The sequence below is a fragment of the Notamacropus eugenii genome, chromosome 5 (genome assembly GCF_028372415.1).
Source record: "Notamacropus eugenii isolate mMacEug1 chromosome 5, mMacEug1.pri_v2, whole genome shotgun sequence".
Taxonomy (NCBI): Eukaryota; Metazoa; Chordata; class Mammalia; order Diprotodontia; family Macropodidae; genus Notamacropus; species Notamacropus eugenii.
In genome coordinates, this window is record NC_092876.1 from 51,718,956 (window position 1) to 51,735,517 (window position 16,562).

A 16,562-nucleotide genomic window follows, 5' to 3' on the forward strand; every position below is an offset into this window, starting at 1 on the left:
AAAAAGAAAAAGAGCCAGTCCACAAACCCAACCAATGTAATGACCATTCATATAGTGCATGTAATGTTCCACAGCCATAGCTCCACACCTCTGAAATTGGGAGAAAGATTTTTTTCTCAGTTCCTTTGGGCCACGCTTGGTCATTATAATTACAGTTTTATTGTATAGTCCTTTGCATTGACATTGTTCCTACTCACAAGATCATCTGAACTGTATTTTCCCCTGGTTCTGCTCACTTCACTTTGCATCAGTTCCTATGTCTTTTCATAATCTTTGACTCTTCCATGTTCAATTGTTTCTCAAAGTGCAATACTATTCCATTCCATTCATATATCATAATTTATGCAACCAAACTCAAGTTGACTTTTTGTGCTTTTCTATGGTTGAAGGCTAATTGAAACCTTAGATAAAAATATCAGGTTATATGTCTAATAATGAGCCCAGGCATATCATAAACAATAACCTTGGGCTTCAGGACACTTAGTGATTTATCCAAAGTGGCAGGAAGCACAGGATGAAACATAGCTTTTGAAGCAACATCATCATCATTCAGGTTGTTATTATTTGCTGATAATTCCTTCCTGGGACGCTTCTTGAGGTGTGGCAATGCCCCTGGATTAGTCAACAGTGAAATTTATTCAGTGCAATTATGAAATGTTTTCTGTGTGCCAGGTACTGTTCTCTGTCAGAAAGCATTTGCTAAGCATCTACTAGATGCCAGGCACTGTGCTAAGTTTCTGGGGATACAAAAAAAGGCCAGAAACAGAGATACGAACCAATCCCTCCTTTTAAGGAGCTCAAAGTCTAATGGAGGGGCCAACCTTCAGTTATGTACAAACAGGATATTTCCACGGTGAGTCGGAGATAATCCACGGAGGGAAGGCATTAGCATTAAGAGGAACTGGGAAGTGAGACTTTGAAAAGTATGAGACTTTAGTTGAGACTTGCAGGAAGCTGAGGAAGCCTGAAGGCACAGAGAAGGAGGGAGATAATTCCAGGTATGGAGGATAGCTGGATACTCAGAATTCAGATATGGAATGAAACGTGTTACAGCAAGGAAGCCAGCGTCATTGGGTTCTAGAGTTCATGTAGGAAGTAAGGTAAGAAGACTAGAAAGGTAGAAGGAAGCCAGGTTATGGAGGGATTTAAACCCCAAACAGAGGAGCTTGTATTTGATCCTGGAGGCACTAGGAAACCACTGGAGCTGACTTACTGGTGGTGGTAGGGATGACAAAGTCTGACTTGTTCTTTACAGAGATCACTTTGACAGCTGAATGGAGGATGGACTGGAGTGAGGAGAGAATTCAGGAAGGCAGACCTACCAGCAGGCTATTTTTTGCCTTCTCAAGGTGATGAGTGTCTGCACCAGGGTGGTTTTAGTATTAGTCAGTCAATTAACATTTATTGAACACCTACTACATGCCAGGCATTGAGCTAAGTGCTAGGAATGCAAATACTAAAAAAGAAAGACAATTCTTGTGGCAAGGAGCATACAATCTAATGAGGGAAGACTGATACAGAAAAGGAATTGTAAAGGTGAGGCTGGGGTGGGGGCATGGAGGAAAAATCAGAGAAGTCCTAAAGTAGTACAGTCAAATGAGAAATGAGGAAATGAGCTATCTCCTTGAATGGATGTTTGGAATTCATGATCCCACCCTCCAATCAGAGAGGCTGACAGAGCATCTTGAGGGATGGAGTCAGTAGAGTGAAGGCAGAGCAAAGGAGAGACTTCTCAACCGGCCTTAGCAACAGATAGATGTAAGGGGTGAGAGAGGGATCAAGGATGACATCCAGATTGTGAACAGGAGGACTGGGAAGATTGTTTCTTCAAGGCTGTATCTGTGGACCCTGAGCTCTGGAGTGTGGGCTCAGTGATGGACCCCATGGCTCTCCTGCAGCTTATCTGAGGATGGATAGCTCATCATGATTAGGGATGAATAGTAATCGGTCACAGCAGTTCATAAAACTGTCCACTAGTTTGGAGGTTTAAGGGTGTTTGGGACCCTGAAATTCAAGGACAAATGATGCATGGGTTCTGCCTCAAATGAAGGTGACCCAAGACTTCTTTCAGCCAAAAACAAGGTTTATTAGAACACTGGTTAGGGTGGATATGATTCTAAAAATCTGCCATATTGGCCAGACTCTTAAGGAATCTGAGCATTTTAGTGGGGGCAAGATGGATCTTTCATACAGAAGACTGGGAACAGAGAAGAGGTCTAGATGGAATTAAGGAGGGGCAGTCTAAGGTGGGGCCAGGTGCAGACAATGAAAGGGCAGTTAATTAACTGGGACAGGCTGGTTTCCCAGGGCAAGAATAATAAGTAATAACAACAGCAGCTAGCATTTATATAGCACTTTTTTTTGTTTGCAGAGGGTTTCACAAATCTTATCTCATTTGATCTACACTACAATCCTGGGAAGGAGGTGCTAATATTATCTCCATTTTGCAAATGAGGAAACTAAGGAAAACAGAGGTCAAAAGACTTGGCCAGGGTCACACCAGTGTTTAACTAGTACACATCAGGAAAACTATTGAACTATCAAGGTGATGGATGATAGTTAGAGTCTTTTCCCAATTCCCCATCCATTTGATTGAGTCCGAGTTTTACAGAACAAATCCTTTTAATAAGGGGATTTTGGTCTGTGAGGTTTGGATTCAGTTAAAGGGCCGCACTTGAGGACCTAGAGGGCCAAATGCGGCCTGGAGCCAAAATTCCCCACTCCTGACCCTACGACCTTATTTGCACGTCATTTTTAACCTCTGGGTAAGTGTAACAGAACACAAGTTACAGAGAAGATGCTAATGGGCATCAGTAAAGGGCATTTCCTCACCCTGGAGTTTTCAATATTAATGAACTCACAAGTCCCATCTCTACTCCTATTAAACTGACCAGGATAATACCCAAACTGCCCTGCTTGTCTGCTTTATATGTACTCTCTGCTCTGGTCAAACTGGCCTGCTGGTGCTTTCCCACGCCTGTTGTTCCCTAGCTGACTAGAAAGTAGAGCTAGGATTTGAACCCAGGGACTTTGTCCTCAGATCTAGCCTTTTTTTCTCTGCACCACAAGTTTGGATCTGTCTAAATAGAAGGAGTACCCACTTGGATTACATCCCAGAATCATCGCAGAAGGGACCTCAGAGATCGTCTAGTTCAACCAACACCTGAAAAGGAATTCTAATGAAAGAAAACCCACTGCTTCCCAAGTAATGCCCACTCTACTTTGGGCCAGTATTAATAGTCTGGAGCCATGAAGAGGCTGTCCAATCAGGCCTTCACACTTAGTAGCTGTGGGATCCTGAACAAGTCTACAAAATGGGGATAACAATAGTACCCACCTCAAAGGGTTATCATGAAGATCAAATGAGATAACATATGTAAAGTCAGTCAATCAGGAAGTGCTTATTATGAGTTGAATGTTTATATATAAGATATATGGTAAATGCATAGCTTATAAAGTGATGGGACTGATGCTGTCCCAGTGTTGTAGTGTTGACGTCTAATTTTTATTAGCCTGAAGCCTGGTTTCTTTTTGGTGTCCATTTGCTTTGGATCTGAACCTAGAATTAACTGACCTGAGAAATTCAGTCAGTGTCTTTGGGTGACAGGAAACAAACAGGAAGGATGGTAGGAAAGGTAAACCAGAGTTGGATGGTACCTTAGTCCAAATCCATCATTTCAGTGAGACCCAGGGAGGGAAAGCTGCTTACCCAAGTGGTATTACAGGACTTCTAACTCCCTGGTCCAAAGCTCTTTCAGTAACACCTCAAGAGGCAGGGAAAGACAGGACCCCAAGCAACTTGGTTTTACCCACTATGATCTGCACAATGCAAATTTGGCATCAATTAAGAACAGAGCAAACAAAAACACTTTTCCCACTTACTGGATAGACAGTGGGACTTCAGCACGGTGAGGGAACCACTTCTTCTCCCATCCATAGGCCTCTACCTGCCCCTTGAATTGTTGTGTGACCCTAAGCAAGTCTCTTGGCCTCTCTCTCCCTCTCCCTCTCCCTCTCCTGGGAAAACAGCTGTTATCCATCTCCCATGTTTTTTTTAAGCAGAATGTAAATTCACTGATTGACAGTGAAGAGCCCCATTCTATGGTAACAGAAAGAACACCACTGATTATTTGTAAATGGTGTTGGGAGATTTCAGAAACAATTTCAGAAGACCCTGGTTTCCTAATTCCTTAAAGGGACTATGCTTTTGGTGGAACTAAATGATGGGGGACCTTTGAGGGAGAGTAGAAGGGTTTGCAGTTTAGGAAGCAAAAAAGTATACTTGGGAAAATGTAGTCAGTAACTTGTTAGGGTAGACAGCAGACACTGGAGGAGTCTCAAGGAAGTGTATGGCACTTTCTCCTCTCAATCCCTAGTTTCCTTCAAATGCAGTCCAATCAATCAATAATTTATTAAGCACCTACTATACGCCAGGCACTGATGATAGTACAAAGAACGAAACAAGTTCCTGTCATAAAGGAACTTATATTTTCAAAATAGCTTCATCTCTTCCCCCAGCTCGCAGTATTTTCCTATTAATAATATTAATAAATTAATACACCTTGTTAATTTTGTACATATGTACATATCCGGAGGGATGTACGCGTTTTCTCCTCCTTGAGGTCGGGGACTGTTTCATTTTTCTGTCTGTATTCCCAATACCCGGGTACAGTGCCTGGCACACAGTAGTAGGTGTCTATTAATTGCTTGTCACTTAGTAGATGCTGCCCAAATCGGGCCATTAGTTCTTAATCAGTCAACCCCATTTTAAAAAATAATCTGCAACTTCTACTTCACCTCCTGGCTGCCTCAGTTAAATCCTCCACCTTCAGTGCCGGCACCTTCCCTCTAAAACAATCTCCAGTGACTCCCGTATATAGCTGGTATTTCGTGGTCTCCTCCGTCAGACTGTGAGCTCCTCGAGGGCAGGGTCCGCCTTGTGCCTTACGTGGCTCGCCCGGCCGCCCGCAGCTGGCCCGCAGCTCGCCCAGCGGCCCGCAGCTGGCCCGCCCCCTCCGCAGCTCGCCCGCCCGCAGCTGGCCCGCAGCTCGCCCAGCGGCCCGCAGCTGGCCCGCCCCCTCCGCAGCTGGCCCGCAGCTCTCCCGGCCGCCCGCAGCTCGCCCGCCCCCTCCGCAGCTCGCCCGCCCGCAGCTGGCCCGCAACTCGCCCGCCCGCAGCTCGCCCGCCCCCTCCGCAGCTCGCCCGCCCGCAGCTGGCCCGCCCCCTCCGCAGCTCGCCCGCCCGCAGCTGGCCCGCAACTCGCCCGCCCGCAGCTCGCCCGCCCGCAGCTGGCCCGCAACTCGCCCGCCCGCAGCTGGCCCGCCCCCTCCGCAGCTCGCCCGCCCGCAGCTGGCCCGCAGCTCTCCCGGCCGCCCGCAGCTGGCCCGCCCGCAGCTCGCCCGCCCCCTCCGCAGCTCGCCCGCCCGCAGCTGGCCCGCCCGCAGCTCGCCCGCAGCTGGCCCGCCCGCAGCTGGCCCGCAGCTCGCCCAGTCGCCCGCAGCTGGCCCGCCCGCAGCTCGCCCGCCCGCTAACGCCTCGCCCCTCCCTTCTCCCTCCCCCTCCCCCGCAGGCGCCCCAAGCCTAGAGAAGAGCAAGGTTTGGTCAAGGTCACAGGAGCCGGAGCCCACACCTACGGGTAGGTTCCCAGAGTTCCCGGCGTCCGCCCCGCCTCTCCCGGGGGCTGGCGTGAGGGCTGGAGTGGAGGAGGAGGCTGGAGCGGGGGCAGAAAGGGGAGGAGCCTTGGCTGGCCTGGCAGGTCCGCCAGGAGAGTGGGCGGGGCCCGACGGGGCGAGTCCATCGATGACTCGGCGCTCTCTCCCGCTCTCTCTTGGGTTGGTCTGGGCCCACATCGCAGGCGGGGACTCGATTGGTCAGGTCTGGTCAGGACGGAGCGGCAGCCGGCGCCATTGAGGGGCTGGAGGAGGAGGAGCAGGAGGAGGAGGAGGAGGAGGAGGAGGAGGAGGAAGAGCAGCCAAGACGGCGGCAGGTGGGGAGTCTGGGGGCCCTGGAGGGGAGGGGCGGGGCTGCGGGACCCGGGGGTCCTCCCACCTAAGGCCCGCCCGTCCTGCCTCAGAGGGCGCTAGAGGCCGAGGCGGGGTCCCCCGGGACCACCCTCCCTCACCCCCCCAGGCCAGCGGGAAGGGTGGGGCCCTGGGGGTGGGTGTGACGGTCACCTGAGCGTGTCAGCCTGGGGGACCCCCTGTTTGTGTCTGAGTGTGAGCTCACGTGACTGGGGCCGGGCCAGTAGGGGTGAGTGTGTCAGCGGGCACACGTGACTGGGGCCGGGTCAAGGGTGAGTGTGCCCGAGTGTGTCAGCGGGGGTGACCCTGGCTGTACGAGTGTGCCCGAGGGTGTCAGCAGGGGTGACCCAGGGTGTGCGAGTGTGAAAGTGCCGGTGCAGGCGATCGCCCGAGTGTCAGCACGTGGGACTGTGAGTGTGTCAGGACCTGTGTCGTGCCCCTGGATGCCAGTGTTCCGGAGTGGGTGTGAGCGCCGGTGTGGACGCGGCTTCTGTGCGAGTGGGAGCGGGCCCCAATCTGAGAGTTGGTGCCCCAGCGCTCAGAGGTCTGCCTCCTGAGACCCCCCCTCCCGGGCCATGGACCTCGGGGGTGGGGGACCCTTCCTCTTCATCCCCAGCTCTGCTGTTGGCAGGGTGGCATCCAGGTTCTGGGCGGACCCCCTTGTGGAGCCGACCTGGTGCCCCCTTCTTCAGATCCTCTCCACAGGGACCCCCCCCCCCCCCAGGAAACTAGGACTTCCTCACCTGTCTTATCTGGTAGGTGCCCGCAGGGGTGTGGAGGAGGAGCCCCACTTGTTGATGTCACCCCTCCCTGCTGGCCGCTGCGCCCCCGCTCCGGGCACCCCTGCATCCGTGTGGGGGGGGGGGTCTTCCTTCTGACTTGGGCACTCAGGGTCACGCACGAGCGCTGTGTGCTGGCCGGACTGAAGGGCAGGTTGGTGCTGGTGAGAAAGGGCAGTAGGAAGAGCCGGTGGCTGTCCAGCAGCTTGAGTTTAATAAGAAGTGTCAGTGCTGACCCACCTTGCTTGGCGTGGGAGCAGCTGCCAAGTAGTCTCATTAGAAGTGCCTATGCCTTCCCGTTGCTGACCTGCGCCCCTGCCTCTCCAGCTACTACAACTCTGTCATCCCTGCGTGGGTTTAGTTGTTTGAGATTGCCTCAGGCTGTCAGGAAGGCGTTTGTTTTCATATTAATTTTTGTAATTTCATATCTATATATGGCATATCCAGCGACCTCCATAAAACTTGTTGGTTTCTACAAAATATTGTTTCTCTGAACATTTTAAAAGCAATTATTTAATGTGTGATGAGATAGGATGAAACTTGGACCAGGAGGTAGGAGACATGGCATCTAGTTCTTTTTTTTTTTTTAATTTTTTGGGGGGAGGTTCCTACACATACATTCTTACTAAATACATTTCACATTAGTTATGTTGCATGGTAGAATTAAAATGAATGGGAGAAATCATGAGAAAAAACACAAACAAAACAGAACACAAGAGAAATATTCTGCTTCATTCTGCTTTCCAATTCCATAGTTCTTCCTCTGGATGTGGAAGGCATTTTGCCTCAAGAGTCCATTGGGAATGTTTTAGGTCCTTGCATTGCTGTGAAGGACTGAGTCTACCAGAAAAATTCCTTGCACACTGTGGTTGTTGCTGTGTACAAAGTTCTCTTGGCTCTGCTCCTTTTCCTCAGCATCAGTTCATACAAGTCTTTCCAGGCTTCTCTGAAGTCTTCCTGTTCATCATTTCTTGTAGCATAATAGTATTCCATTACATTCACATACCACAACTTGTTCAGCCATTCCCCCATCGATGGGCATCCCCTTGATTTCCAGTTTTTGGCCACCACAAAAGGAGCTGCTACAAATATTTTATACATGTGGGACCCTTTCCCATTTGTGTCAAAGGGTATGCACACTTTTGTAGCCCTTTGAGCATAGTTCCAAATTGCTGTCCAGAATGGTTGGATCAGCTCACAGCTCCACCAGCAATGAATTAGTGTTCCAGCTCTCCCACATCTCCAACATTTATCATCTTTCTTTTTTGTCATGTTAGCAAATCTCATAGGTGTGTCATCTAGTTCTTGATTTAGTAAAGAGGTGCATGGTTCTGTAGGTGAGTCATTTATGCTCCCTGGGCCTCAGTTTTCTCATCAAATGAAGAGTTGAGATGATAGATGAGTTCAAGGGTCCCACTTGTTTTATAGTTTATTTTCTTTAGTTTTTAATCCAGTACTGTATTTAGGTTACAAACTACCTCAGAACTATAGCCATCAAGACTGACAGGGAGATGTGAACTAACACAATTTATTAGAAATGGATTATATGTTTTTGTTAGTTCAGCAATAGTAGCTGGTATTGTGCATTTGGCTACAGTGTAAATCCTGGGGGTAGGGAGTGAAGAGAGAAACACTTGGAAATGATCCTAAAGATAAAAATGTTCCAAGTGAGATCTGTGCCCTGGAAGATATCATGGATGTCTTGCCTAAGATTGAACTGAGTGGTAGAAAGGTGAAAGTGGATCAGTGGGCTGAAGTAAGATTCATAACTCAGTTCCAATTTTGATCTACTGTGAAACTCATCTAATCTTTTTGTGCCTCATTTCCTCATATGTTGATTGGGTTAAGTATCATTACCCCCTTTTTATACATAAGAAAACTGAGGCTCGTAAATGTGTGAAGTAATTTAAGATTATTGTCAGAGCCAGGATTTGAATACAGATTTCTTGATGTCAAACCCAATTCTGTTTCTATTATACTAACTGCCTTGAAGGTATCCAAGCTTTACTAAATCAGTAATTCAGTATAAATCAGTTAGAACCAAAGAAAGTTCATTTGCTTTCATTATAAATGAATAAATTAGTGTTAAATTTTCTTAGGACTTATTAACATTTTAACTTTTATTAATAGTAATAGTTTTTCTATTACTAGAAATTTATCTGTGGAATATGAATGAATTCCTCCATATTTAAATGTGTGTAATCTCCAAAACAATCACAGAATTTCAGATTTGGAAAGGATATCTCAAAAGTCCATCTAGTTCAACCCAAACCTGAAAAACCTTCTTTCCAGATTCTCATCCCCTCTAATCATAAATAGCTAATTTCCAAAACTGAATTAGGGTGACCTATATATAGGAAAGACTGGTGAACATGAATACATTTTCTCTGGACAGTAGAGTAACTTCAGATTTAATTTGATCCAGAATAATCTAATCCTGATGTAATTCAGTGAAGCAAATTGTTGATGTTCTCATTGAGTAATAAATTGAGATGTTTGTTTTTTGTTTTTTTTAATGGATTTTTGGATGTATTTTGGATTTTAAATCTCTGAACTGAAAGTACTTTCAACTTCCAAAAAATATGGATGTGCTTGAGGGCAACTTAGGGAGATTCACCTGGTAATTCCATTTCTTCTCATATTTTCTTTTCCATAGATTCTTCTGTAACCATGTGTGCATGTGAGAGAGAATGACATTAGAATTTTAAACATCCCTCAAGACACAGTCATGTTGGAAGGTCTTGTAGCCTGGGTTCTCAATACGTATTTGGGCAAATATGTCAATAATTTGAACACTGATCAACTTTCTGTAGCGCTTCTAAAAGGTAAGGATATATTTGCTTTTCTTTGGCACTGTATGACCTTTTATAGTTATAATTCCCATTTATATTCAGTATAATAAAATGTCTAAACTTTTTTTTTAACAAAACACATCTAAAAGTCACAATGTGCTTATGTGATAGTTGTCATTTATAGTAGTTCACATTTGAATTTGCAGTTTATATGCATTATCTCATTTGATAAAGTAATTTAAGTTTACCACTGATTTACTACAAATTTTATAGATGACAAGTTTTAGAAGTAAGATTTCATATGTGGCTTTGAGTTTTTGTCTTTGTAAAACATATGCTACTTTATTAATGTGAAATTTAAAATAGATTTTCTGAAAGCAGGGTGGAATAGTGAAAAGTCAAGTCAGTCAGCAGCATTAAGCACTTACTGTGTGCCAGGCACTGTGTTAAGCTCTGGGAATACAGATTCCAGTAGAAAGACTGTCCTTGCCCTCCGGGAGTTTACAGTCACAAGAGAACCCATGGAAGGAATCTGAGAAGTTATGTGGGGAGGAAGGTGTGAAGGCATGCTAGAGAAAGTCCAGGAAGTGGGGGTGGCTACGGAGAGCAGCCTGGAATGAAGTCAAAGTAGAGGTTCTGGCAGGAAGCCTCGAGTCTGAGAAAGGGGCTGTGGAGGTGTAGTGAGCTTCCAGAGTGAGGAGTCCTGGATTGGAAGGGGCTCTCAGGGTGAAGTCCAGGAGTACAGAGTAAGGGCTTTCAAGGTGCAAGGCTTATAGAGCCTTACAGAGAACATCTTGAACAGTTAGCCGCAGAACCTGGCAAGGAATGGAAGAGCCTTAAGAGGATCCAGGTTCCAAAGCCAGCCGTGCTTCCAACCCACATTTGGGACCTCAGAGAAGAGACTTCATTCGCCTCACTCAGTTTCCTCATCTGTAAAATGAGGGGGTTGAGTTAAATATTTTTATGTTTTTTTAGTAGAATATTTTTAAAAAATAGATTTTATATTGTACCTTTTAGTTTTTGTGCTACAGTCATTTTTGGACATATTCTTTTTCCTTTCCAGATTTTGAAACTGAACCTTCCCTTGAATCTAATAGAAACAGTTAAACAAAAGCCATTGACCACTTCTGTCCTGAGTTGTGCTCCTCACTGCTAGCAGAGGGAGATAGGTTTCATCATCCCTTTGGGGGCTTTTATTGGCAAACACAAGGAGATAGGTTTCATTTTTTATTTGGGGGTTTTTATTGGTTTTTCATTTACTGAGAGTCCAACTGCCTTTTAAGGATCATTTCATTTATAGTTGTAGTCATTGTGTATGTTGTTCTTCTGTTTATCTTATTCTGCATCTGTTTATATAAATTGTCCTGTTTCTTAAGTTCCTCATACTTTTTTTTTTTTTGATGTTGTTAAGTCGTTTCATGTCCAATTCTTCATGACCCCAGTTGGGGTTTTCTTGGCAAAGATACTGGAGTGGTTGCCATTTTCTTTTCCAGCTCATTTTCCAGATGAGGAAAGTGAGACCAACAGGATTAAGTTACTTGCCCAGGGTCACACAGCTGATAAGTGTCTGAGGCCAGATGTGAACTCAGGAAGATGAGTTGTTCTGATTCCAAGCTTGTCGCTCTATCCACTGTGCCACCTAGCTCCCCATTATCATTTCTTACCAAACAGTTACATTCACGTAACAAAAGTTATTCATACATTTCTCTACTGATGTGCATTCACTAGGTTTGCAATTTTTTTCTCCCAGAAAAAATGCTAGATATTTTTTTAAGATACCTTTCAACTCCTAATCCTATGAACAACTCTGAGTCTAAATGTGTGTCTAAATGTGTAAGATATTGTATGTACTACCTAGAAGACAAACATGGTTCCCGTCTTCTGGGAGTATACATCCTCATTATTGGGTATTGCTATTGGAAAAGTTGATTGGTGAGAAAATTTCTCCTTTTAAATTGCTCTCTTTAAAATTTTATATACTAAATTCTTTTTTAAAGTTATATTTTTATGTATTTTATTAAATATTTCCCATTTACATGTAAAAAAAATTAGCAATCATCTTTTACAGATTTGAGTTCCAAATCCTTTCTTTCTTCCACCCTTCCCCCCTTCTTGAGAAGGCAAGAAATATGATATAGATTATACATGTGAAGTTAATATATAAAACATTTTTCCAGATTAACCATGTTGCAAAAGAAAACACAGACCAGAACCCCCAGAAAAATACAGGAAGTAAAAAAACAAGTGTGCTTCAGTTTATATCGAGTTCATCATTTCTCTGTTTGGCAATATCATTTTCCTTCATGGGTCCTTTGGAATTGTTTTGGATCATTAACTTGATCAGAGTAGCTAAGTCATTCACAGTTGATCATCTTTACAATATTGCTGTTACTGTGTATGACGATTTGGTTCTGTTCACTTCATTTTGTATGAGTCATGTAAATCTTCCCAGGTTTTTCTGAAACTACCTTTCTTGTAATTTTCTACAGCACAGTAGTATTCCATCACAGTGATTTACCACAACTTGTTCATTCATTCCCCAACTCATGGAGGTTCCCTCAATTTCTGATTCGTTGTCAACACAAAAAGAGCTGCTATAAGTATTTTTGTACAAAGAGGTCCTTTTCCTTTTTCTTTGATCTCTCTGGGACACCTACTGAGCAGTGATATTACTGGATCAAAGGATATACACAGTTACATATACATAGCCCTTTGGATGAAGTTGCAAATTGTTCTTCAGAATGGTTGGATTTAAACTATACCCTTTAAATTAGGAAACAGGTATAAGTTCATAGGTCTAGAGTTGGAAAGGACCTCAGAGACTATTTAGATCCACCTCATCATTTTACAGATAAGAAATGGAGGCCCTGTGAGGTTGAGTCACTTGCCCAAGGTCATCCAGAGATGAGATTTGGACCTGGATTATTTGACACCAAAGTTAATGCTCTCCCTACAGTGTCTGAATGCTGTGTAAAGAAAAGGATGATTTCATTTGTTTGGGGGCAGAGGTCATGGAAAATTGAAAGTGTCTGTCCTGTTCAAGGTATTTATTTCTAAGAAGTCAACTGTACTTCAAGTATTTCTGCTAAGCATATTAACTATGGAAGATGAACTTTGGAGATTGGAATGCATCCTTAGGAATTAATTAGCAGTTTTAAATTAAATTAAAATTTAGCAATTTAGGTGATGGAAGGATTCAGCTGGTCTTGCTTGGTCTCTTAAGGCAAAACTAGAAATAATTGGTGGAAGTTGCAGACACAAATTGGCTTGATGTAAGGAAGAATTTTCTAAAAATTAGAGCTGACTTGGGAGGTTGTGAGTTCCTTTTTCCTAATTCAGATAGATGTCAGATAGCTACTTGTCAGGAATGTTGTCGAGGTTGTTCAAGTATGAATTGGATTGGATACTCTCTGAAGCCCCTCCCAGCTCTGAGATTCTCAGATTCTAAATACAATGCCAGAGAAGTGTTTGGATGGAAATGTACTGAGAGAACATAGCTTTCCTAAAGGTTGACCATTAGGTATAGGTTGGATGTTTGCCTTGCTCACTCATTCAACAAGTTGTGTAAAGGTCTTGATGACACAGTGCCTGTATTAGGGAAAATAAAAAGGATCTATGAAGAAGAATAGGCAGTAGTATGGTATAGTGAGACAATTCTAAACCAGTGGAATGACTGGACTCAAAAAATTATCATTAATGATTCATTGTTAGTTTTGAAAGAGATTTTAGTGAAGTGTCTCAGGGATCAGGCATTGATGTTGTGCGCCTTCACATTTTTATCAGTGATTTAGATAAATATACGTATGACATGCTTATGAAATTTGTAGGTAACATAGAATGAATGGCATAGGATCCAGAAAGATTTTGATAGACTAGAATATTGAGATAAATATATTAAGATGGAGTTTAATGGGGATAAATGTACGGATTCAAAAAATCGACTTCATGAGTATAAGGTGGGGGAGGCATGACTAGACTATTGTTTATATGGAAAAGATCTAGGGGTTTTATTGGCCTGAATGCTCATGGAGTCAGCGCTGTGTTTAATGAAATAAAAATGCCAGGTTAAGAGAGTTGTGGTGTCTAAAGGGAGGTAATAGTCTCTCTGTACTTAGTCAGTATAACATGGGAGCCAAAGAAGCTAACATGTTGTTATGGTGCATTAATAGAAGGTATTGTTCAGAACAAGAGATATAATACTTCTGTTGTATTTCACCCTAGTCAGACTGCATCTGGAGTATTGTGTTCAGTTTTGGAGGGCCACATGATAAAAAGGACGTTGACGAGCTGGAACTCATCTAGAGATTGGCGAAGACTTCCATCATGCCATGGGAGTATCAAGTGAAGGAACTAAGGATGTTCTGTTCTAAAGAAGAGAACACTTGGGGGTGAGGAAGAACAATAATAAAGCAGGGGTGGGGAACCTGAGGCCTTCTAGGTCCTTGGGTATGGCCTTTTGACTGAGTCCAAGTTTTACAGAACAAATTCTTTTATTAAGGGAATTTATTCTGTGAAGTTTGAATTCAGTCAAAGTACTGCGCTTGAGGACCTCAGGGGCCACGTGTGGCCTCAAGGCTGCAGGTTCCCTACCCCTAGACATGATATTTGTAGGGCTATCATGTGGAAGAATGATTAGGATGGACTGCAGATGCCTGAACTTAGAGTAATGGCTAGAAGTATCAGAGAAGCAGATTTAGGATCAATTTACCTCAAGAAGTATTAGATTCCACATCAAGTGAGAGCTGAATGACCAGTTTTGGGGAAGGTCATAGAGAGGATTCATATCTAGGTTCATGTTGGACCTACTTGGGCATGGTTCTGCTGAACTTGCTTTTCTTTCCTTCATGCCTCCACTGGACAGCTGAGGTCCTCTCAGCTGAGGACCTTGTCTCATATTTCATTGAGAAAAATGGGGCATTTTTCTGTGAGCCTCCTCTTTTAGTGAGAAAGTTAGGGCATTTTACTGGGACTGTCTTCTTTGTCTCACAATTCCTTGACATCATCTTCTACTCTCTCCTCTTTAGTCTGATGAGAGGTGGCCTTTCTCTTCTCCAAGACCATCCTTTATACAAGCACCTCCTATTTCATGCCTTCCCATCTTTTCTAGCAGATAGCTCCCAGTATCTTCTTTTTCTCTTTTTCAGTTTCTGTATAGCTACTGATTCTTTCCCTGCAGCCCCAGAAATTTCCCATCTCCTTATCCCTAAAAACTCTCACTAATCCTACCATACCCACTAGCTATTGGCCTACGTCCTCAGTTTCTCTGCCACACTTCTTGAAAAAGTTGTCTACACTCATTTCTTCCATTTTCTCTCCTCACGAGATATCTTCTGCATCCTTTTCCAACCTGGTTTCCCACCTCATCGCTCAACTGAAACTTCTCCAAAGTTACCTCTTTTTCTTAGAGCTAATGACCTTTTCTCAGTCCTCATCCTTTTTTATCTTGCTGTACCTTTTGACACTTTTGACCGTCTCTTTACAGATAATCTTTCTTCTCTGACTTTTCCTGATGTTGCCTTTCTTGGTTCTCCTCTACTTGTCTGACCCTCCTTCTCAGACTTCTGGGATTTTATCTCTGTCATTCATACCCCTAACATGGGAAGCTCTCAAACTTTTCTGCTGGACCTTCTTGTCTTTTTACTTTACATACTCTCCAGGTGACTGAATCAGCTCCCAAGCGTTGAATTATTATCTCTTATCATATGTTTCTGAAATCTGTGGACAGTTCTAGTTGCTCTCCTACATGCCAGTCCTACACCATTAATTGCTTATAGGACATTTTGATGTAGATGCCCCGTAGACATCTCAACTCACCATGTCTCGAACAGAGCTCACTCTCTTTTTCTTCCAAACCCAGCTCTCTTCTAGATTTCCCTCTTTTTGGCAATGAAGTCACATCATCCTTTTGGTCTCATGTCATCCTTTATCCCTCACTTACATATCCAGTTAGTTGCCACATCTTGGTCTTTTTTGACACTGCTGCCACCTAGTTTAGGCCTATCACCTCTTCAATGGTCTCCCTGGCTCATGTCTGTCCACACTCCAGTCTCTTCTCCAAGTGTCCACTAAAGTGATTTTCCTGAAGTACATGTCTGACTGTGTCATCTCCTCACTCTTCAAATTCTGGTAGCTCCCTGTCATCGCCATGATCAAATATAAACTTCTCTGTTTGGCATTTAAAGATCTTCTCAACTTGGCTTCCTCATATCTCTCATATCCTCTTGTTACATATTACCTTCCTCTGTGAGTTCTGTGGCCTAGCCGTCCCAGCCTTGTCATCCTTTGTTCTCACACGTGACGCCCTGCCTTCTCTCTCCTTGCCTTTGCTTAGTCTCTTCTCCACATGGAATGCATTTCCTTTACTGTTCCATTTCTTAGAATCCCTATTTTTCTTCAAGACAGCTCAAACACCACTAAGAGCCTTCCTCTTCAAGCTTTCCTTTGATCTGCTTTGTATATGTATTTTGTATTTACTTATAATTGTGCCTGTTCTCTCCTCCATTAGAATGTAAGCTTCTTTATCTTTATAATCCCAATTCTTAGCACAGTGTATGGCACATAGTAGTTGCTCAACAAGTCCTTGTTAGTTGATTGATTGATTGATTGGGCTAGTTTGCCTCTTCGGTTTCTTGTGATTTTGTAAAATTTTTAGTGTGGGATTATAGTAATTATTTTATAAATCTTAGCTATCATCCATAGGCATAGTTTAAAAATTTATTACTTCATTTACAAAAGGCATTCTGCTTCTTTTTACTGAGATAAAATTATCAAAAGGGAGGTAGAAATTTGCAGACATCCACATTTAGTAGATATGGATAAAAATAAAATGATTTGGACTGAGTAGGAAATACAGGTGATAGACCTGTATTGAATAGAATTCAGATAAGTTTGCATGTAACTAAATCTACTGCTTTCATTGTATTATAATTGTGAATGGTTTTCTTTTTATAGTTATAGGTCATCCAGGATAG

At 43.7% G+C, this 16,562-nt stretch overlaps 1 protein-coding gene across 5 annotated transcripts in view; it reads left to right on the plus strand.

The window, feature by feature from the left end:
- Nucleotides 1-5,834: 5,834 nt before the first annotated feature.
- Nucleotides 5,835-16,562, plus strand: part of VPS13D (vacuolar protein sorting 13 homolog D) — a 335,894-nt gene continuing 325,166 nt past the window's right edge. For 4 of the 5 annotated variants that reach the window (XR_011967006.1, XM_072608911.1, XM_072608914.1 and 1 more), the window contains exons 1-2: nucleotides 5,835-5,986; nucleotides 9,456-9,624. Coding sequence is in view for 4 of the 5 variants with exons in the window: in XM_072608911.1 (XP_072465012.1) it covers nucleotides 9,528-9,624 (97 nt within the window). In the remaining variant the exon portion in view is untranslated. Of the gene's footprint in view, nucleotides 5,987-6,040; nucleotides 6,776-9,455; nucleotides 9,625-16,562 lie in introns of those variants that run through there. The other variant, XM_072608912.1, reaches the window with a different exon arrangement.